The sequence below is a fragment of the Stegastes partitus genome, unplaced genomic scaffold (genome assembly GCF_000690725.1).
Source record: "Stegastes partitus isolate 25-593 unplaced genomic scaffold, Stegastes_partitus-1.0.2 Scaffold2377, whole genome shotgun sequence".
Lineage (NCBI taxonomy): Eukaryota > Metazoa > Chordata > Actinopteri > Pomacentridae > Stegastes > Stegastes partitus.
This window is the reverse complement of record NW_007580108.1, coordinates 776-24,234: the sequence shown is the minus strand read 5'-3', so window position 1 is coordinate 24,234 and position 23,459 is coordinate 776. Positions and strand designations below refer to the sequence as shown.

General features: G+C 41.8%; 2 protein-coding genes and 2 non-coding genes across 4 annotated transcripts; 3 read left to right on the top strand and 1 right to left on the bottom strand.

The window, feature by feature from the left end:
- The first annotated feature begins 129 nt into the window (after positions 1-129).
- trnay-gua (transfer RNA tyrosine (anticodon GUA)) lies at positions 130-217 on the top strand. The gene is given in 2 exon segments: positions 130-166; positions 182-217. It is a non-coding gene; the product is annotated as a tRNA-Tyr (tRNA).
- Positions 218-569: 352 nt separating this feature from the next.
- On the bottom strand, positions 570-641 carry trnae-cuc (transfer RNA glutamic acid (anticodon CUC)). The gene has a single exon. It is a non-coding gene; the product is annotated as a tRNA-Glu (tRNA).
- Positions 642-3,162: 2,521 nt separating this feature from the next.
- Positions 3,163-12,435, top strand: ccdc40 (coiled-coil domain 40 molecular ruler complex subunit). The gene is made up of 16 exons (XM_008305012.1): positions 3,163-3,234; positions 3,579-3,662; positions 4,299-4,518; positions 4,976-5,133; positions 5,246-5,368; positions 6,499-6,620; positions 6,945-7,188; positions 7,335-7,550; positions 8,452-8,697; positions 8,823-9,036; positions 9,248-9,417; positions 9,506-9,597; positions 9,828-9,942; positions 10,701-10,889; positions 10,968-11,126; positions 12,051-12,435. The coding sequence occupies exons 1-16, from the start codon at positions 3,163-3,165 to the stop codon at positions 12,300-12,302; spliced, it is 2,676 nt and encodes an 891-aa protein (XP_008303234.1). The 3' UTR covers positions 12,303-12,435.
- A 3,250-nt stretch (positions 12,436-15,685) lies between these two features.
- On the top strand, positions 15,686-22,675 carry LOC103374857 (caspase recruitment domain-containing protein 14-like; the record flags this gene model as incomplete). Its single annotated transcript, XM_008305011.1, has 11 exons — positions 15,686-15,983; positions 16,392-16,529; positions 16,619-16,944; positions 18,077-18,220; positions 18,331-18,450; positions 18,807-18,932; positions 20,882-21,031; positions 21,123-21,245; positions 21,616-21,716; positions 22,346-22,401; positions 22,615-22,675. Coding segments are annotated over exons 1-11 (1,559 nt in total), but the record flags the coding sequence as incomplete, so codon positions are not given.
- Between the last annotated feature and the right edge of the window lie 784 nt (positions 22,676-23,459).

Genomic DNA, 23,459 nt, shown 5'->3' with positions numbered 1-23,459 from the left:
GATGCCAGCTCAGTCTTTTGAGAGCAAATTAGCAATTAGTGTATAAAAGTAGACAACAAGTAGAACACGTCAGTTGCTGAGTTGCCTTTTTCCTTTAAAAAAAAATCTACGGAGGGCAGTGAACGTACCCCTTCGATAGCTCAGTTGGTAGAGCGGAGGACTGTAGGTGCACATTGCAGAGATCCTTAGGTCGCTGGTTCGAATCCGGCTCGAAGGAGGGTGTTTCTTTTCACCGCCACTGACATTTCCACATATACATTTCGGAAGAGAAGCTTTCTACTTTCAAGATAAAATTTTTAAAAGCTGGTATCTGCTCTACATAAATACAGATGTGCTTCTTTCAGCGTCGCACAGCGATGACTTGTGTATCTGTCCACTGAGCGACACGCAGCCTTCGGTTCACTGTGGCTGAATGCGGTCTAGAAAAGAGAGATTTAATCGAGGTCGTTATGCACTGTGAAAGAAGATGGATTTCGCAAGCAGCGTGTGTCATTCGAATGTTTATAAATGCAGTACATGTGAAAATTCTAAATAATACAAATTAGAACTCGATAAAAAAAAATAGACCGTTCCCTGACCGGGAATCGAACCCGGGCCGCGGCGGTGAGAGCGCCGAATCCTAACCACTAGACCACCAGGGAAAGCTACCTTTCTATGTGGGGTGTAATGATAAATAGTTGTTTGCCCATATATGCCCATAATCTGTATATTGATTTGTGATGACAAATTTTACTCATTTGTTTTATTCCCTGCTAGAATAAACTTGTCAACTAGAAAATTCACTATAAATGAAGATTTGGCAGCTATGTGAATAACGTGGTGCTTGCAGAAGATGCCCTTTGTTTACCACAGCTCCAAGTCTGAGATGATGACGACTGCGCATGCTCCTCTCCTCAGGAGTTTGCGGTTGCCTAGTAACCGAGGGGCTTCGTTCTTTTTTGCCCCCAGCGATACTGAACCGGTGGTAAGTAAAGCTTTAACTCAAAATAATAATGTGTTGTTTAGAAGAACACTTGTCTTTCTTTTAAGTGTTCAATAGCAAACCTTATGTGTCCACCGTTTTTACCGTCGGTTAAATGTTTTCCTCGACCTGTCTATCTGAGCTGCTACATGTATGCTAACTGACCCTGTGCTAACAAATCATCGTTAACCCTTTCAACACCAAGTAACTTTGGCTTGAAACACCCTTTCAACACACATCGAAGGCAAGCAAAAACAAATAAATAAAGCAAAGGCAAGCTAACAGAAGTACAGTATGTTTATCTACTTGTGTCGCTAACAGCTAACCACATAGAAGTATGCTAACTGTCTACAGACCACCTGTTGTCATGTCAGGTGCGATGCAGAGCGCAGGAGATGAGGAGGAAGGCTCCAGCCGAGATGAGAGAGACACCAACCCGCAGGATGAAGGTGACAAAGCCGCAGAAGACAGAGGAGCGGCTGGACCAGCAGCTCCAGAGGTACAACGTGATGTCTGAGGACTCAGGAGGCATGAGGCAACCTTTATTTTGAAGTGTTCCTTCACTTTGGTAAACCTTTATGAGTGAACCAGTAACAAGCAGCTCACTAGCAACCAACACAAAGCAGTTAGCACGAAACTTGGGAGCTGTATTTGATCAATATTACTAAGTTCAATCACCACATTTAGAGTCTTGCTAAATCCCGCTATCAACAAGTTTTAAACGGTGCCAAAGTTGAGCCAATGCTCTCTGAAAACATACTTAAACAACCCATTCATACCCTTGTTTTCAACCTACTGTAACTCATTGTTAACTTGCCTAAATGATGCAAAAGTTGGTTCAAAACACAGAAAGCTTCTTGCACGTAATTCCAGTTCTACCTTAACTACACTGGCTTTTCGTTGTAGAATTTAATTTAAAATTCTGTTCACTATTTTTATTTCATGGTCTGGCTCTGTTATACACCTTAAAACTCTCAACCTCTTGTTCTGCACCTCAAACCCTCAGATCAGAGAATCAGCTGCTGTTCAAAGTTCCACAATCCAGGCTTTAAAAAAAAGAAAACGAACCATTTTACTGTTTGAGCTCCACTGCTGTGGAACAAACTCCCCCTTACTGTCAGAACAGCTGAGTCACTGGCTCGGTTTAAAAAGCTTTTTATTTTTACACACTCATCGTACAAAATGGTGCTTGTATAATATTTTATAATGAAAATGTTGCTGCTCATGTAGTTGTGTTGCTCTTATGTTTTATTGTCTTTTCTGATGTTTTGCTGTCTTTTTAAAATCGTTTATTGTTGCTCTTTTTTGCAAAGCACCTTGTAACTCCAGTTTCATAGCTGCTATAGGAATAAAGTTGATTATTGTTGCTATTATTATGGACGCGTGTCAGATATGGATGCTGTGATGTTGCACTTGTATTGTAGTCTCTACTGTTGGATGTAATAAACACTAGTCAAAGCTTAAGGTTGTTGCATACAGTGTTGGTCATGTGAAGTCAAAAATGGGGAAATGCAGCGTGTGTCTAACAATGCACATTGTCTAAAGCTTTACTCAAGACCTGCATTCATTCTTTCTGTGTCGCAGCGTGACTCACAGGATCAGTCAGCACCACAGTCTGATGTCGCCATCCCTCAGCCTCACCCTGACATCAGTACAGTGGATGAATACAACCCTGCAGCCAGAAATTCAGGTAAGTCACACAGTAAACAGTACAAAACAGCACAGCATGACACAGCATATTGCAGTCCAATACAGTATCAGTGATCCTTCTCAGGGAGAGCAAACTGCCAAGTGTAGTCAAGTAATAAGTGCAAATTGTATCTCTTAGGTGATGTAAAATGGTTAATTTAGGCTGGTTTGCTCAGGATCTTTTATTTTAAAGGTGTTTTACTACCTTTTCTTACTCAGAAAACCACAGACGTCTGTATCCATGTTTTGGAGACAGTTAGTGATACACTCTGGTTCAAGCTGCAGATACTCAGCCATGGTGCTGACCTGCTTATTTTGCTTCTCAAGTGTTTTCCAGCTTATAAAAAAAATACCACATGGACACACTGACCGGGTAAAAAAGGTCCATGTTTAAAAGTTCTCATAATTGTTGACATCTTAATTTCTTGATTGGTTAAACAATGTGTTGGATTTTGTGTGTTTTAGTTCAAGAAAATGATGCTCATCTTATAAACCTAAACGCATCAGAGGACATGGAAGGTCAGGAGCCACTTCCAGAGGATGAGGAGGAGGAGGAGGAGCTCATCGTTCTTGACCCTGAACATGTCTGTAGCTTTTCCTTTAATACCTTCACAACTGATGCCATCAGTATTTGTTAAAGGAATAGATTTTGTCTTACTGTTTCTCAATTAAAAAATGGTGTTAATGTCTCATTTGTGTCTAGTATAAAAGTGTGTTAGTTCTATTACGCTGAAAAGTTAGCTTATGTTTTGCCATAAGTGGGAGCTCAGGTATCTCTGCAGCCCTACAAAGGCTGTGTTAATTCTGCACTGACATGAATGTACTTTCATTTACAGACACATGCTGCACAGTCAGTTCATAAACATTATAAAACACATCTTGCACTTCCACTGTTATCTCATTAATGCTACTTTTGATTTGTTTGCAGCCACTGGTCAAAAGGCAACAAGCTGCTCTGACCACCCAGCTCAAAAAACATCTGGAGAGGATCAACCTGGAACTGAAGGAAAAGGTTGGCTTCTTTAATGACATAACACCATCAGCAGCCACACTGAAACCACGGACCGGTGACATGAACAACATTGATTATCTCATTACAATGGCATTTATGAAGGGAAGAAATGTGTCAGGCAGCAAGTAGACAGTCAGTTGTTGAAGTTGATGTGTTGGAATCAGGAAAAATGAGCAGCTTGAGGATCTCAGTGACACCAACAAGGGCCAAATTGTGATTGCAAAATGACTGGTTCACAGCATCTCCAAAATTGGGCTTCTGGTGTATTCCCAGTATGCAGTAGCAAACACCCACTAAAGGTTCTGGGAAGGAGGGATCAACCAGTGGACCGGGTCACACTGGTGATGATAGAAAGGTGTCAGAGCACAATGTATTACAGGCAAAATTTCACGTTATACATCCAGAAGATGGTGCTGTTGGTATGTGTGGTAATCAGATCTGTAGCTTTTATCTTGGCCTTTGTCCTCATGCAGCAAATTCATTTCAATGCAAAGCATAAAATTATTACATCAGTGAAGTTACCATGACAGAGAATGTGTTGATGACGAAAATACAGTGCCTGAGACGCCGACAGAATGATTGAGTTGATGATTTGTTTTCTGCTTCCCCTCTGGGCTCCCTCTCTGACTGTCCCAGCGAGCAGTGGAGAAGACGGATGACAGCCAAAAGCAAGAAGCCAGGGTTGAGCTGTTCAGGGTCCAGAAGCAACTGGCCAGACTGCAGAACAAGCTGGAGGACCATCACCAGACCAAGGCACACGCTGAAACCGAACATCAGCAGGCACAGGATCAGCTGGAGGCTATGAAAAGCCACCATTCCCATACTGGCAGCCAGCACAGAGAAGCCAAAGCCAGTGGTGAGACTCGTTTGTCATTTGGTAGTTATGTCTGCCGCTGGTCCAGAATTATATTTCATTTTGTGTTGCAAATTCGCTTTAATGCCTAAATAACAAATCTGATCACTGATTTAATACATGAGGCCATCCCATAATTGGAAATGTGAGAAAAAGGTTGGTCAAGTTAGGCCTGTTCTGCAACTTCTGGAGAAAATAATATTTCAGGTTTAAATGTTTACGCAAAACTCAAACCTACAATTAAAAGATGAAATCATTTAAGCTAAATTTGAACTTATTAGGGACTTTATTCTTGTGACTGCACAGCATGCTTTGTGTTAAAAACAACTTCTTTTTTTGTTTTGTTGTGTGTATACAATGTCATTTAAACAGCAGCAAGACAGCATCAATGTGGGTTCATGTTTCTAAATGACGTATCTGAGGTATTATGTTAATGTTGACTCCTGTAATCTTCTCTCAGTGTCCCAGCTCCAAACAGAGTTAGACGACGTGATGCAACACCTCATCTTCACGCAAGGCGTCAGTGAAGATCTGCACTCTAAAGTCAAAACCATGAACAATGTCAGACACAAGGCAGGAGCTGAGAAAACTCAGGCAGAAGACCAGAAAATGAAGCAGGTAGACAGACTGAAGATGGACACATAAAACATCAGATCTTCTACATTTTGATTGTGTCATGAATGATCATTAATTAACTGTTACTGATTGAAAAATACTCCTGTGTCACTAGGATATGTACGTGGAGCGTCTAACAAAGGACATGGAGGGGTTGACGCAGCAGATAGCCATGTATGAAGCTCAGGCCAATGCTCAAGCAGAGGAGACACTAGCAGTCAAAGAGGCTCTCTCTGAGGTAACTTTTGTATGGCTTAAGATAGTACATACCTGTAAGATGAAAGACTTGATCTTAATTAGTAAACAAATACTTAAAATTAGTGCACTTATTAATAGTACAGTGGTATAATATTATAGTGGCCACTCGTGTGCACCGGTTCTAGCTTTAAAGAAAATAAATGATCTCTTATAAAGTTGCTATAGCTGGCAGGTTAGCGATCTTACGTGGCCACACATCCAAGCGATACAGAGCAATATACTTATTCTTTGTATTTCTGGCCACATAACTAATGTAGGTTCAATATTCACTCAGTTTTTTGCTCTACTTTGATCTAGAACTCCTGAGACGAACATCTGACTCCTTCGATGCTCAAGTCTCGCTTTTTTTAACCAGGTCATCATTAGAGCTGTAACAGTGAATTTTTAGTTGTTTGTAGAAACTTTTAAAGAAAAGCACAAAAATCTGATTCTGTTTCCTTAACTTTGATTATTTTCTGTCTTCTTTGCTTTTCTGTGTCAGTAAAGCGAATGTCTTCGTGTTGTGGACCAAACACGACATTTGAAGACATCATCTTGGGCTTTCAGAAACATTTATTGAGAAGTTTCACCATTTTCTGTCTGACTGTATAGACCAAACAACTCATTTATTAACTGGGAAAGTCATGGAGAGATTTGTTTACAGTAGAAATAATGGTTAGCTGCAGCCCTTGAAGTCACTGACTTTGTTTTGCTGTTTAATGCAGAGCAGGTAGCTTGCCAGACTTTTTTTTTTAAATAGTGAGCTAAATGATGCTAACTGGCGTTGTAGAAATACAGCATCAAATGATAATTATGTGGGAATTCATTACTATGAGTGGCAGCTTTCACTTTAAATCCACTGTGTTATTGTAAAGAGATTGATTAGTAAAGCTTTAAAACATTGACTTTAGGCAACAACTAAAAATAATCATTGTAGCATCTGCAACAACTAAATTATTCTAGAAAAAAGAATAACACCAACATGGAGATCTATTGTTTCCTTTCATTGATTGTATTTAGAAGTGATGACCCAGATATAAGATTTTATGTACATTCTCTTGCAGACTGAGTATGATGGTTAAATGTCGTCAGTCTCGACACCTGTCTATTCACGTTTGTGTCTTTGTGCAGGCTGAGATGGAAACGGAGTTGCTGCTGATGGCACGTAAACAGCTGCTGCAGCAGTGGAACAGCAGCCTCACGGGCATGAGGAGGCGAGATGAGGCCTTCAACGCGATGCAGGACGCCATGCGGTGAGAACGAGGGAATGGGAAGGCTGAATATTAATGTGCTACAGATTCACTTTAAATGCAGTCCAGGTGTACGTGCAGCAAATGATGTTCCTCTAGGAGACATGTTTCATGAATGGTGTCTTAGGGAAGATGTTTCCCTGCAGTAGTAGATTTTTTGGACTCCACACCATTATGATAAAATGTTATTTGTATGTCTACTTACATGAAAATATGCAGATTAGTGTAAAATACAACACAATGACTTTTTTATTTAATGGGGAAAGGTAGCAAAAATCAAACTGAACGCATACATTCTTTCATTTTCCTCTGCTGTAATCCCAACAGTGAGGTCGAGCACCAGCTCATGTTGCTGGACAGAGAGATTGAAGGCTACAAGAAATCCACCGCTGCAGAGCAGGACCAAAACGAGACACTGACTATGCAGCTGAATTGGTCTCAGAAGGACTGTGACAGGTCCAAGAAGCTGATCAGTCAGAAACAGGCTCAGCAAGATGCTCTGCTGGCCCATTACAGCACCTGCCTCCGAACTCTGCACCAGACAGAGCGAACCCTTACCACGCTTACAAAGGTAGACAGAGGGTAAAAGCTCCTGTGTTTGTCCTGAGAATAGTCCTGTTGCAATGCCTTACTATCCACTCTTTCCTTCTGTAACTGCTCCACGCTCTGAGTCCTGCTCAATCACTCTTCCATTACTCCTTTCCCTCGTTTTTCTAGGAAGCCAGTGCACACCAGGCTGAACTGAACGACCAGAGGAGGCAGCTGGAGAAAGAAAGTTCTGTGCGCCTGGACCTGGAGAACAAGATCGTGACCAGCATGCAGCAGAAGCTCACTCACAACACGGCTGCCGAGTACTCCCAGCGGCTCACCAGCAAGATGGCTTCGCTCAAGAAGGAGAAGGAAAGGCGACATTTATGTCATTGTATTTGCTATGTTATTGAATAGATGCTGTATGTTTTCAGACCTTCAGTTTCAAACTGGGCCTGTCGTAGCTAAAGGTCTACTGCAACAATTCATTATTAGATTTATATAGCCACAAAGTTGGGGGAACTCAGAAGAGATGGATAAAAAAAAAGAACATTAAAATATGAAGCAGCAGCTGAGTTTTAGTGCCTCAGACTCTCAAAAGCTGGATTCCACAGTGGCCCACTCAAGTGTTTGTAAAAGTGTGTTCATTTCAGTGCATTAGCTGACAAAATGTCAAAGCAAATGTGATCAAGCAGTATGTAAAAAAAAAAAAAAAACACCTAGTTGTGACTTTGCTCAAGATTTGTTTTCAGCTGTTTAGGTTACAGAAGTGTTGCCTTTAGATTCTGTAACAGCTGCGGTAAAAACGGTTTCAAGTCACTGTTTCTGCCAGAAAAGCTTTCAGTTCATCCACACTAACAGCCTCGATGAGCTGACAGAGGAGCCACAGCTGGAGTTCATTGCATTACTGGTAGAAATGTTCCACTAAGTTTGACAATCAGAACTTTTTCAAATACTTTGGTGCCGTACGGAGGATGTTCATTGTGTCTCAAGTGATGAAGTGGTTGAGTATTCGTAAAAAAATATCTGTTTAAATTTTTCTGTTGATTAAATGCCGGTTGTTATATTAATTGTTAATATACTAATTTTGTAAAATTACCTGACGAGCCTCATGCAAGTTTCTTTTCCAGCCCATTGTATGTAAAACATCACGGGATGCTGAAGAACTTGTGCAGTGAAAGTAAAATTTACTGAAGTTAAACGATGCAAAAGTACTACAGGCCAACAAACAACAAAATGCAGCGTAGCCTAAGTATAAAAATATATTCCATTTTGTTGTTGCTCACCATCTCTTTCACCCCTTTAGACGTGTCAGCTGCAGCAGCTGGAGAACAAGAGACTGACAGTGAGAATGGAGAGCCAGCAGGTCGACCAACATGTGAACAGCTTGGCCACCACCCAGCAGGCCCTGGACGAGGAGCTTGCAAAGTACAACAAGTTGCTGACCTTAAACCAGAATAAGATTTCTTCATTTTATGTACTCATCGACCAGAAGCAGGTGACAATCTCCAACTTGCAAGCCAAGATCTGGCAAATCGCAGCCAGCACTGGGGTGAGAGAATGTCTGGAAGCATTATTCTCCAGTTGTCTGTTGTTAACGTGGATAAATCAGTGACCTTCACAATCAGATGTAAAACTTTCAGGCTGCCTTTGTGTCATGTGCGTCTCCATTCCCAGCACGACGACCTGAGTCCTCTACAAATTAAGATACAAGCAGTCGTGGGTGAGATTGAGGATCTGGCGGCGAACATCCGGAACGACCAGCAGGTCTGGATGAGACAGCAGGGAACACTGGTGGGACTGACCCAGGAGATAGAGTCCAACAGCAGGGAGCTGCTCAAACTGCAGATCGAATACACTGAAATGCAGCAGAAGAACATCTGCTTGGAGAGTATGCAACACACACAAGCAAGCACATGCACTAAATATACAGTCGGAGTAAGTTGTCAGCAGATTATAGTGGTGGGTTGTTACTGAGCTTTAGCTAGTAAAGTTTAGAAATTTTAAGTATTAAACAGTGAAATAAAACCACTTTAATAGTCAAACCATTCACAACTATTCTCTACGCTTTAACTACTTTGAAACATCTCCAATCCCACCAGGTCAGATTGAATCAGAGCGCCGAGAGGAGAAGGAGCTGGAGAAGAACGTGGAGACGCTGAAGAGAGACTTGGTGAAACTCAGCACCCTGCTGAGTAAAAAGGGACAGCTGAGCCAGGCTCTGGAGCAGGAAAATGCGCTGACGGAGACGGACTTTGTTCTCAGACTTAAGGTACGACATCGTTTTATTATGTTTAACGTTGTTCTTTTCTGCCGTTTTATATTAAGTCATTAACTTTCCTGTGACGTAATGTTTTTAGGAGGCTGAGCGGGGATGCATTGAGGTGCAGATGAAACTTGAGGAGATACAAGAAGAAAAAGAGAGGCTACTCTACAGTCTGGTGGAGGCTGAGTCAGTCACATGCTTTTTTCTTCTTCTTGTTTAATCTGAGTTTATATCTCTCACAAAAAAATGAGACCAATAGCTTATTTAGAACAAAACTAACAGTAGCTCATGCCAATCTGGCTTTGTCATTCTTTCTAAATTTAAAGCTCATGTCTCATATATTGGGTGTATTCTTTGTGCATTTGTTGAACAAGTGTCCTGTGTTGTGTTCCTGTTTTTGCATGTGTTGCCTGCAGGCGACAAGTCATGCTGTGGGAGAAGAAGACTCAGCTTCTAAAAGAGACTCGGTCAGGTGTGGACTCAGGCCAGGGAGAGATCCAGACGATGAAAGCAGAAATACACCGTATGGAGGTGAGAACGGTGAACACAATATGACTACGTGGAGAGACAAATACAGTAATATTGAGTTCTTGAGTACTTGTTTGTACAATGTACTGTACATACATTTATGCACATATAATAGCAAACATCCTTGAATAACTTGTCCGACTTGCTCTGATATATATGGTATTGTAATAGCTTCTCACTGCTTTGTCAGGTTTGCAGACAGACAAAGCTATCCTGTCTGAAAATAGGCTCCAGGTCAGACATTTGGATCTTGTAACAAACATCCTTTTGTTTCACCTATTTGCACTGTAAAAACTAACAAGCTCTTTATATTTGGCTGCATAAATCTTTTTGAGACAACACACGGGTAAGGTAGCGAAAAGATTACCTTGCATACTAATGACCTACTTTAGATGAAAATCAGTGTCTTGTTGTTGGAGGCATGATGAAGAGTGAACAAAGATGCAGCAGGGTAGATTGTGTCAAGGTCAGCATCTTTGCCACAAAAATATAGCCTCCAGAGTTATTCATTATTATTCATGTCTTTATCGGAATTGTATGGTGTCCTTGTAGCCCTCATGGGGAACCACTGATTTATATATTACTTGCTCCATTTTGGGCAACTGTGCATGCATAGAAATTAATGTGAACAAAAGCATTGTGCTTTAGGTCATGCAAAAATGGACTATAAGAAAACATAAATAAAGGATAATGGGGATTTAAATTCATGATTTGTGCCATATATTTGCATTAATATCTTTGGACTGCATGTGTTTCTATAGGTGCGACTCGGGCAGCTGAGGAAGCAGCAGGAGCAGCTGCTCAAGGAAAGCGAAGCAACGGTGGCAAGGAGGGAAACCATTGTGCAGCGCAGGGAGGCCATGATCCACAGCTCCCACAAACGGATCACGAAGGGCGACCTGTCCCTCCTCATCCAGGGCCTGCAGCGCAAGATTCAGGAAGCACACAAGGTGGGCGTAGTGGATTTTCCATATCTGCAAAAATGTCCAGAGGATGTTGCACAAGTATCTTATATGTAGTGTGTTCAGTGTGCAGCAGATTGTGAGCGGGCGATCAAGGAGCTACAACAGAGCCAGGTGAGTCTGGCCGACAGGCTCACGCAGCAGAAACAGCAGCTGATGGAACTGCGCAGCACCGGCTACATGCTCGACTCTGACATCGACAATCTCCAAGACACCAAAGACAGGGTGAGGAGCACATACCGTACCTGCTGCGTTACAATACGTTTGTACGTTCCACACATTCATCTGCTTTCAAAGGTTTTGCTGTTTTCCTGAATTACGGTGTTTTTCGTGTGTGTGACTGATACTTTTCTGGCTTGAAATCTAATACAGTAAAACAGTACACCCCCTTCATTCTCCAGGCATTGAGTAACACCTGTTGTGTATCAATCAAGTGTTTTTTTTCACCTGCAGTGTGCGCTTTGTCCTTTCTCAGTAACTCTAATGAAGGTGTGGCGAGAATGTCTCTCAAAGTATTTTTACTGGGTCATGCTGACTTCGGCATCACAGTTTCCACTCATGGAGGCCACTCCTGCAAGCCCAGAATAACAGATACAACTTCTCATTGTTTCTCCGTTTTCTGTGATCACTGCTAAAAGTAAACAAACCGATAGAAGTACAAAATATATCATATCACACGTAACACCTACACTAACTGTCTGGACCTGCAGCTCATCTCACTTTTATTCAATCTATATTATTTAATAACTCTTACATTTACAGAATCATACATATTTGCACCTTTGCACTTACTAAGTTATGCACCTTGTATTTATTACTCTAACTGCACGTTTACATACAGCTGCACCTTGTATGTCGTTTTTGCAGCACTTTAAGCTATGCTTTTTAGTATATGCTCATAAATGTGTAATAAGCAACAGTTCAACATCACTTACACTACTGTTTTTATACTTTCTACTACACCAGATAAGGTATCTTTAAAAGTTTTTTAGATACATGTGATTTTTCTTCTAGATTTTTGTATTTTATTTTTGCACATCTTGTACTGTACTTCAAATTTTGTGAATTAAATTTAGATTTTGTGAGTGTACACTGTGGCATGGCAACAGCGGAATTCCATTTTATTTTTTTATCTTTCCCTCCTTCCAGAAACTTGCCCACCTGGTGGCTCTGCAGAGTCGCACCAAGAAGCTGCAGGCAGCGTGTGAAGGCACCTACCAGGCCTTGTCCAGCAGCGAGTCGCTGGGAGCCGCCCTGCAGAGCCAGACGGAGCGAGTGCACGCCGTCAGCACCATCCTGCACCGCGTTTGCGAGGAGTTCCCCCAACACCAGGAGGCGCTGCGCCAGCTGGTCCTGACGCTGGCAGCACATACACAGGCGCCAGAGCAGGACACGAGCTGAGAGTCAGGGGAAGATGTAGACGTGACAGTGAGTACAGGAGAGGAAGTGCAGAGACGGAATGTGTGTAAAAACGAAGTGAAGATAAGAAGGAAAGATGAGATCACTAATGTCTGCTTCGTTTGCCTTTTCAATGGAATTGTACTGTTTAATTATTTTAAAGTGCATGCTCATTTATGGTTCATCAAAAAGTGAAATGCATGTAGCATTGAAGCGAAAATGTTTTATTTTACTTTAGTTCACAGTTATTTGTGTTTCCTCAGTGACAAAGCCGGATATTTGAAATCCTTTGTATATCCAGTGAGTTGTTGTTCTAGCTTTTGGTATGATTCATGCCTACAACTGCAATCTGTGGCATCAAGGAATCAATTATCATTTCATAGTTGTGACTGTAATTTACCGATGATAATTAATAAAGCTTCTGATGGTGGCTTTTACCAGCTGAGCCAAACAGCTGCAGGCGCTTGCACATGGCAGCACATTGACTGTACGTGATTTCAGCACGTATAATTGTGACTCTCCTTCGAGGTTGGCCACCTAGGTTTCATCTGTGCAATGCTGTGGAACCGGCTCCTCAGAATGTGTCTATTAGGACTTTCCATAACACCCAGAGGCACCTGGCAGAGTGTCGCCGCAGCAGTACATGTGCCGGCCCTGATGCATGGAAAAACGTGCTGATGGTACTGTACAAAGAACAGTTTCGTCTTGCTCAACTTACTCCCTCATTTACCAACTTAGATCTAATCTCTGACACATCAAACGCAGGTTCAGTGTTGCGATACAGATGATAATTCTTTATACAGTAAAAAAAAAAAGAAAAAAAAGTAATAGTTATATTTAACAATGGGTTTTTTGGGCATGACTGTGTTGCGTGCAGTCATAGAGCAGCACAAAAAATCGTTTTGTTCCAGGTTAACAGGTTAACTTAAAAACAGGTCTCACATAAATATTATATTGAACAGGCCCATCCTTGTGTTATTGTTCTCATCTTCAACTAAATGCAGAAATAACCAACAAGATGTATTGTTGTGTAGATGTGAATGCTGGGTAATACTGGGTGTTGTTTGCCTGTGACGTCCCATCCTTAAACTTCTCTGTGTCATCTTGGCATAAATGAGACTTGCGACATGTTTAGTTAAACAGTGATGGTAAACCACCTCCCTGTTACATAACCTCCGTCTTCAATTACAGATCAGGTCTAACCAAGTTCGTATGACCGGATTAATACCATGATTTGAAGGCGCTCTCCCTTTCATCTGCCACGTTTTGACATTTTAGCAGAACATGTGCGCTCGTATAACACTGCTAGCTACACTACTACAAGAAACTAAAGAATCCTAAAAAGAAATCTACATTCTTTACACGCAGTTTTTAAAGCTGCAGTTCTACCCATTCACTGAGACAGAGACTTTTCAGCCTGCATTAACTACCTGTAGTTACTACCAACACTGTGATTTATTTATTTATTTTTAATTCCTGAAAAAAACTATGAAAATCTGGCAGCAAAGGCAACCGAAAACATACGTTAAGAAGTGGTAATATACTGTAACATTCAAAAACTGAAAATACCAGCAAACATCTGTAAAATATTGACATTTTTAGTGGGTTTAAATACAGGAAAACTGTGTAATTTTATGGTCACACGCAAAAAATGAATTACTATTTATTGAAATACAGATGTTTGATGTGGATGTGAAGTACAGTTTTGGCCTGTCCAGTCAGCAAGTAAATAATTTTTTTAATGCAATTGTAATAGATGTCTGTAATTTCACAAAATGGGAAAAATCTGTACAGTAACAGTTAAAAACTATTATTTTTTCAATCTTTAATGTCCTTTTTTACTCTTTTAAATAATGACACATACCTTTAAAACAGCGATATTGTTTTCTGATTTAAATACAGTAAAAAAAAACTAAAATAAAAAAAGGTAATTTTATGGTAAAACATTGTAGAAGAACAGTGCATGTGATATATTCCTTTTGAAAGTGTCTAAAGCCAGTGGTGGACCACCTGCATTTTTCCACTTTGCACTTGTGCAGATAAATAGGAGGGAAAGGAAAGATATATTTTTGTCTAGATAGTGGTTTTGCTCCACCACTTTTATTATTACTGTTCTATTTCCCTGGTATATTATCATGCATGTTGTATGGGGAAATTCCTAGTAGTCTTCAGTCGTCCTCACTGTGTCAAGTGATATGAGGGAGATAAGCAATCTGTGTATTGTTGACAGAAGCCGGTTGGGTTACAGCGCACCGGATCATGTACTGTAAACAGCAGCAGTTTGGAGCTTTGTAGATTCAAAGCGGGGCGAGAGGATCGTATTTTGTTAATTGTCTGACCAGCTTTCTAATCTGTCATCTTTGTCTGTGGGAAGAACGCCACATCATTTTATGAGTCACAGTTTACACGATGTGAAAGTTGCAACTTACTGGCTTCAGCCCCCCTGATCAACAACCACTTCCTATCCTAAACCACACTGTTCAGAGGAAACACAAAAATAGGTCTGCGCCGTGCAGCAGTTTCTGCACTGTGATTGCTCAAGCTACACACAAATGTTATCGTTTGAAATCTCTTCTGTCATTTTTAGGGATATTCTTACAAGGCATTTCTTTCACTGCTCATATTTCTCATAGCTTCATCTGTCTCCGACATCCTCCAGTCTGTCTCCCTGTTTATCATTTACATTATGTTGCTTAACATCTTCCATTTGTGTGCACAAGGCCTATAAAATACAGTACAGCGGGTTTACACACACAAGCAGTAGGTTAGCTCACAGTATGAGGAACCCTTTGACCTTGTACTGACAACAATGCAGACTCCAGTTACGCCCCCCTACCTTATTTCCTTCTGAGACGGACTTTGCACTTGAGCGCTCAGTGTTTGCTCCCGTCAGCAGCCCGGTATGTGTGTTTGCCTCACTGTGATTAGGAATTATTAAGGTTGAACTCACACGTAATGTTTTGGTGTCAATGAGAGGCTTTGTTCATTACCAGCTGCAGTCGTGCTCCACTCTACAAACAAATCTGCCTTCACCCATTAATAAAGCCAAGCAGAGGTTTATGATGTGATTAGATATTGAATTAGCTGTATAAAGCAAACAACAACTGTAAAGCCACCCAGAGTGTGAAAGAAAGGGATATGCAGTAAGTACCCTGCTTGACTAATGCTTCTGGAGTGTCTGATATGTGATTGTGTGAGAAGCAGCTCTGTTTGCGCCAGCATGTGGTCAGACTCAGCCCATCGACGCTCTACATCAGAGAGGTCTTGTCTTTCAGGTTTTCCTGCACGCCCACACACAAACACATGCTTTGACATAAACACCCACGGGGCGTGGAAAGAGTCCGGCCCTTTTGCTGCACTTTCTTTGCCTCTTCCCGTCAGTCTGCGCTTCTGTGTGCTGAGGCGTTGGCTCCATCTGCTTCACCTGTGTCCCAGCAGCAGGCAACAACGACTTTTTTAACACGCTCGAGATGGCGGGGGATTTTGTTCTCGAGGGTCCAGACCTGAAGGAGATGGGCGAGGAGGAACTGTGGGAGCTGATTAACGACAATCGCCACCGGATCTCCTTGGGTGTGCGGCCGTGCATCGTGATCCCGTACCTGAGGCAGGCCAGGGTCCTCACCGAGATGGACGAGGACGAGATCCTCTCCTGCCACAACCTCACCAACCGCTGCATGAGAACCAGTGAGATTTCTTTGATTGATTTGTTGTTTTATGGATTTTAAGGAGAGCTGTACTCTGCCTCAGTTTTCTGTCTTCTTTTACTTCACCTGGTTTGTTTACATCGACTGCCGAGTGCATCGCCAAGAGGCAGAGGAAATTCCAGCAACACTTTAGAACAAAAATTTATTTGTATAACCAGTATGTTGTTCTGCCTGACGGAGTTTCAGAGTGCGTTTTCCACAACACAGTTCCTCAAACTTCTGATTGTAATTTTCGTGTGATGATTATCTTGTTTTCATATTTCTCATAAATTCATGACACAAACACTTTAAACTGATATCCTCTGCACTTTTGTGGCTTGATGAAGTCGATTCAAAGGTTAGATTTGGGGTTAGGGATGATATTAGATTGTATTTTTACTGTTTTTAGGCTACATGCTGGATCTGCTGAGGACCCAGGGGAGGAACGGTGCTGTGGCCTTGCTGGAGAGCCTGATGATTCATTACCCGACCCTCTACACCCAAGTCACCGGACGCAAGCCCAGTACTGAGCCCTCAAGATTCAGTGGTCAGTGCTTTAACTTTCTATACATTTTAAGGGAATATTCACCTTTCTGTGGTGCCTGCTATGTGTGAACTGTGCTGCTCTCCTCCCAGGCCTGATAAAGTACTCAGAGCTGACTGAGTACCTGGTCAGAGCAGTGACGGGGATGCAGAAGGAGCTGCAGGAGGCTCGCTGCGAGGCCGGCCGGATGAGCGCTCGCTGCGTCTCCCTGGAGTCGGAGATCGGACAGATAATGGAGCAGGAGGAGAAGTCGAGATGCCTCCAGTCCGAAAACGAGCGAATGCAGAGATACTTGTGCTCTTTGCAGCGTGAAGTGACCAAGCTGAAGGATGAGAAGTGCGACTTGTACATACGCTACACGGCAGCCATCGAGGAACAAGCGGCTGTGAACGAGCGGCTCCACAACCTGAACCTGCAGGTCAGTGATGGTCACTCAAGTCTGTTTTGCGCTTTGGGAGATACGCAGAATGACCACCTTTTTCCTGCCTGAGACACAAAGCTGTCGTCCCCGGGGAAGGTCGTCAGAAGGCCAGTGTTAAAGAGCTGAAATCTGAGCGTTGGAAAGTGCAAATTTAGGAGATTCTGCAGTGTCCAGGGAGGCCAGATAATCACAGCCTGAGAAAACAGTTGTGTAATGCCTTTTGTGGAGAGACAAGAGACATAACAATATAAGCAGATTTTCAGCACAAAGCCTGTTTTACAAAAAGGGGGCAGGGGGTTTTAAAGAGCAGGCAGATACGGTTGAATGAAAGATGCTGTAGGGAATAAAGGAAGGTGTGCCTGAACCTTTTCTAGTGATTTTACTTAATTGTCAACTTGTCGTCTTCCAACTTCAGGTTCAAGGGACATTTATCACATTTCTTCTGAAACCATAAAAAGACCACTTTTTTATATGAATACAAAACTGCTGCCATACTTTCTAAACATGTGGCTCAGCGTGTGAGGATGAGAGTCAGATGTGAAACTGAACATCGCAGTGGAAGTTTTATCGGACTAGAATTATAACATTTTGATTGTGTTCCCCAGAGGCACTGCTGAAATTTTTTGCTGGAACAATTAATTGTTTAACAAGCATTTTTCTATAACTGCGAATAATCAGCACTGAAAAAGAAATAAAGTATTTTTGAGGGGAAAACATTCTTAGACTTTATTTATTAGGAGTTTAACAACTGACAGTCAGCTAACCAGCTTAATCTATACTGTGTGAGTGTGGCTTGGCCAGATCTGATGGGTAATCTGAGATAACAGCCTCCAAACCAGTGACAAGATTCTGTGTTTGTATAGGATCACAATCGTCACAAGCAGTAAGAAACCGAGTCACTATTTATAAAGTCAATTATAGAACAAAAGAAGTGCAAAAGCTTCTCAAATATGTAGGTCAGCGCTGGTTTTGTCTTAATTATACATTTAAAACCGGTCAGAGAACGCAATCAGAACCCTCACCTTGGACTCTGATGAAAATGGGCACTTTTGGACATTTCATAGACATTCACATTAATTTGTTTATCAGTCGCAGCCCCTTTAGTGTTGTTTGTCTTGTGTGGTGGCAGGTGTATCAGCTGCAGAATGCCCAAACAGAGACCGACATCCACAAGAGATCGCTCAGGTGTGTTTCCACTCCAGAGACGCCACAACTGCAAGAAGAAGTCAGAAAGCTGCGCAGCCAACTGGCCAAGGCTGAGAAACTGGACCCGGTGAGACTAGCACTTAAGCTTTCTGTATTATGAGCTGCTTTATGTGGACTGACAATAGCTACTTGTGTGTTTTTGTGTTTCATTTGCTGTCGCCGTTGTTTCCCTGCCAGGCTCGTCAGGACATCCTGGCCCAGGACCTGGCGGAGGCCATAGATAGCCAGGTGGAGCTGGCCGCGCAGCTCAGGTGTTACAGAGAGGAGAATGAGCAGCTGCACAGAGACAAACAAGGGGTATGTGCCGGTGTGGATTCTGTGTTGCTGTCATCATGGATCAGGAAATGTCATGCAAATTCAGCCAAATAACTATCATGGAAAGTGGCCTTCTAAGAGTCACCCTCCTACCATGACGGGCAGAAGTCTGCAGCCAGAGGAAAATGTCTAATTAAAGCTAATTGTTTTAGAAATGTTTAGTATTTAAAAACTGGTAATAATAATGTGAGAGTTTCTGTCAGCCAGCAATAATACATTAAAAAATCATACAAACTTGTGAGTTAGTAATGCTACTGTTCTGCCGTACATTGCTTACTAGTGTATTAGAGCATTACTCATCAAACCCTGTACATCCTTTTGTGTGTTTTTGTGTTCAGCTCATGGATCAGAAGCAGTGCCTGAGCCTCCAGGTGGACCAGCTGACGCTGGACTGTAAAATGCACCAGCAGAAGAGCACTTTAATCCAGAGCCAGATGAGAGAGCTCCAGGCAGAGAGAGACCAGGTAGGGAGCTGCGAACAATCCCATCACTCACACTTTCCTGTCTGTGGTAAACATGAATTCAGTCCTCCAAGCGGCACTTTTCTGTTTTGGCTTTTACTTTTATGAGTAACTGGAACTGATCTGCCATCTTGTTGTTTGTTTTTCCTGTTGAAATGTCAAGCAGTGCCATGTCACTATCATTGTAGAGTATCAAATATCAACCAACTCTTTTGGCTCTTCCTGTCTGTCACCGCAACAGTTGTGTGTGTAGGTGTGTAGTGTTATGTCAGTTTAACAAAGGACACAAGGTGAACTCACTTCTGCTGGAAATTATACTGTTTTTCTAAGTGAGCAGTATTCTTAAAATAAAAGCACAGTTTCCCGTGTACCTGAACATTGTGTTTTGCTGCACCTGTCTCTGCCATGCAGCAATGATTCATGTAAATGATACCTCCTGTATTCACCCTCAATTGCTATTAAAAATATTCAAAACACCTTTGAGAACGATATGAACAATACACCCACACCTTAGAAACTGTCAGATGGCTTCAAGCTGCCACCAGCTCCACTGGAGCTGTGCACCAACTGACGGCACAGAATTTATTTGACGACTCCTTGGTGTAATTACTGGTTGGTACTTTCTGTATGACGTGTGACACACGCAGGATCTGCATGAGCAACGTTACCTTGTGTTTTAAAAGCCTTGCAAAAACATCTCATACCTGATTAAAAAACACCTGAATTGGCCGATTAGTTGCCATGTATTATATGTACAGACAGATTAAAAATCGAAATCTACATTATCAATTGCATAAATATTCGCACCCTTATGGACTCACCTAATGTGACACAGGTGCAGTACTAGAGGTGTAGTGAATGTGTCTCAAGTGACTGTAGTATAAAGACATCCATGTCACATCAGAGCCAGACCTTAATCCAGCTGAGAATTTGTGGCAGGACTTGAAAAGGGCTGTTCACTTGTGATCCCTGTGCAACTTGGCAGTTTTAGCAACAAAGAATTGGGTAAAATTGCAGTGTCCAGATGTACAAGGCTGCCTTTCCACACAGGCTCAATGCTGTTATTCTTATACAATCACTTGTTTTACACTGATTTTATATTTTTAATGAATTGACATGACTTTGTAGGAATCTGTTTTCCCTTTAACATGAGTCTTTTTTGTAAATTCTAGTCAAAAATAAATAAATAAATAAATAAATATTTTGATCATGATTCAATGTGGGAAAACAATGAAAGTCAAGGACTTCCAAGAGTGGTGAACACTTTTTATAGGCACTGAATATGCTGCTTTTTGGCTTCAAAGTCCAATCAGATTATTAGTTTGTGTGTGTTATGTACTTATTTATAATTATTTTCTTTTATGGGCTTTTTGCCTTTATGAGCAGGACAGTAGAGAGAGACAGGAAAGGGGGAGAAGGATGGGGAAAGACCTGCAGCAAATGGCCGTGGGCGGGAGTCGAACCCACGACCGCTGCGTCAGAGACTGTAGCCCCTGTATGTGGGTCATCATCTTATCTGGTTAAACTACCAGGATGCCCGTTATGTGCTTATTTAGTTTACTATTGTGCATTACAAACAATGACAGATATACAACAAACTAAGTTTCTATTATCTATTGTTCCAGAGTTTTGTTTACAAGAATGTGCTAAAAGACAGAAGCGTGTTGCCTCCTGACGCCTCTTTGACAACATCCTGCATACCACACTTCTTGTTGGCAGCCAGCTCGCGCACAAATACTTCTTCATTCAAACAATCCCTGCCTAAAATGTGCATATCTACGTTTTAAGTTTCCAACGGCGCGAAACAAGTTTCACCATCGTGGAGACATTGTGTTTTCTACATGAGGCGCAAACTTGGCACAATGGTGTTTGTCTGCATGAATAAGGTGTGTCTGTGAGTCAGTTCTGTGTACACTAAGAATGATCAATTTGAATGGCTCTTCTGCTTTTAGGCATACCTGTCCAGAGACGAGGCCCAGGCCATGATCGCCCGCATCCTGGCTGAGAAGGACACCCTGAGGTCCCAGCTGGTGGAGCTGCAGGAAAAGGTCTTCAGCCTCCAGGCGACGCGCAGCTCCAAACAACAACGGCAGAGCTCGGATGTAATTTTGCACACACGTGTCAGCGTGCACACAAACACAACGCATACAGAAAGGTTTTTTGTTCATTGCTTGCTTTGTGTCGGTGGAAAAGGAGGCGGAGGTCGCCTGGGAGAGCCCGAGATCCAGCTGTGAAGAATTCCAAGGTCCAGCTAGACGCAGACTCTGCCGCAGTAATGCAGTTAATCCCTTGTCACTGAGTCCCAGCAGTTCAGAGGTGAGTAAGTGTGCGAGATTAGCCTTAACGGCTGGGCAGTGAGCAATGCTTTCAACAAGCTTAACAATGAATGCTTGGTCACATATTTCTAGATCTAAATCATCACTTTAATTTATTGTATTTCCTTGTAAATCTAAATCTGGCAAAAGTTGTCTGTATTATCAACAAATACCATGAGATGTTGTTAATCTTGCCAGAAAGTACCGTCTGTGTCGTCAAAGCATGACATTGTTCATTCTCCTGAATGTCCCAAAGCTGTTATTCCAACATTCATGATTTACGATTTTGCCGCAGTTAACTTTCGTCTCGGTTACATCACTTTCTTTTTTTACAGTATCGATTTTAAATTTGTATTTGCACACATGTGTAGTGTGAAGATGTCGCAGCAAGTAGCGTCCGATCCCGAAACGCTGAGCCGCCAAGCCCAGAGTCCATCCGGCGGAGGAAGGAAGCTTTATACGCAGACAGCAGGTGTGTCTGTGTTTACGTACTGTCTGTGTCACTGTAGGCATAGCTTATATTTGGATTCTTTAATATAATACACGTCATTCCCACCAACTGACAAGGATGTGGGGCAGCATTTTAACAGACTCCCAGAAGGAAGGATGAATTTAAGGTGTCACGACCTCTGCATTCCTCTCTGCTGCTGTAAGGTTTCAGGTGGATTATTGATTTACAGCAACAAGAGGGACTAAACTATATGTCACCTGATTCCAAAAAAAGACGCAAATGAGTGCGTTCAAGTGTAAAACATACAAAGCAGAAATCTGCAAGCAGGAGGAGCCTGACGAATCCTATTTAAAGCACGCCGTGAATAGACTCTGCAGGTTTTTCTACAGACTCAGATTCCTCCATTATTGTGTTAAAGCTTCAGGCAACTTTTGTGATTCTATATGTGCTGACAGAAGTCATTACAACCTGTAACCGGAAAACCAGCCTGCGTTGTGGCATGACATGATAGTTACCTCACATCCTCATGAAAGTCTGACATACTTAATGCTATTATTGAGTGTGCACATATCTGTAAGTGCAGGAAAGAGAAACACACGAGCTGAATCTGTGAGTGGCGTTTGTGTAAGTGTTTCTGTTTTCTCCTGTAGCTTGGAGGCAGCAGAGGCTGATTATCTACTGGATGACTTTGTGTTCCTGCCCAGTGGTACGTATAGAAAACATGAGCTCACTTTAAAGGAGTGTTGGTGTTTCTGTGCAGAGCGAGCAGTGCTTTGCTGATGTTTAGCTGGGTCCTCGTTAGCTTTTATACACTGCTGGATGTTTTCCAAGACTGTAAAGTGACACATTAACCCTGGCATATTATTTCCTGGGAAACAACCCTGATGCCAGATCATTAAACAGCTTCTCTTTTGTTTAGTGGGCAGTGAAGACAAACAGACACCCAGGCTTTCCTCTTCTTGTGGCTCCAGCTCGTACGGGTGAGACAATCCACCAGACGAACATCAACACAAATCAACAGCTTTCTGTGACGATGCATTTTTGAGATGTGGAACAGATGCCAGTTTACATGACTTTGCGCATTCTGTAAACTGAAGGGCATTCATATGCTTAAGGTCAGTCATGCAGTGAATGTAATACAGGTTAGCACAGAGGATGGAAGGAGATACAGGAGGCTGGTAATCAATAATCCGCAGCTGGTTAATTGGACACAACATCCCTGCCCGTTAGCCATGTATTAACTTAGATTTAACAATCATTGGTGATATAGGATAAACTATAAGAGCACATGCAGGTTAATCAGAAAGTGGGTCACTTTTAATATACCAGCATGCAGATGTTAAAATACTGACTCCAATAACACCTAGTTCTCTTTGCAATAACACAGTGATAATTCTATTATTTATTAAGCGTATACTTATATTCTTATTTTCCTAGTACAATATACATTTACACAATTTATGCTTATGCTTTTCTACTTATGTCTACATTTTGAGGACATATTTTTCGACTCATGTTTCTCTTGTATTTTTTCTGCTGCTTGAATTTCTAAAACTTTTAAAGGGAACAACTGTAAAAAAAAAAAAAAAAAAACAGTTTCCCCTCAAGATCAATAAATCATTTCTGATTCTGATTTAAAGAAAAACTCCTGTAGCAAAAAATGGCCTCTTTTTAACTACATGCTCACAGATGTTTTTCTTTCATCTTGCAGTCTGCAGCCCCAGCTAGTGCCAGTTTTTTTTTTTTATGGCGATTATAGCTTGT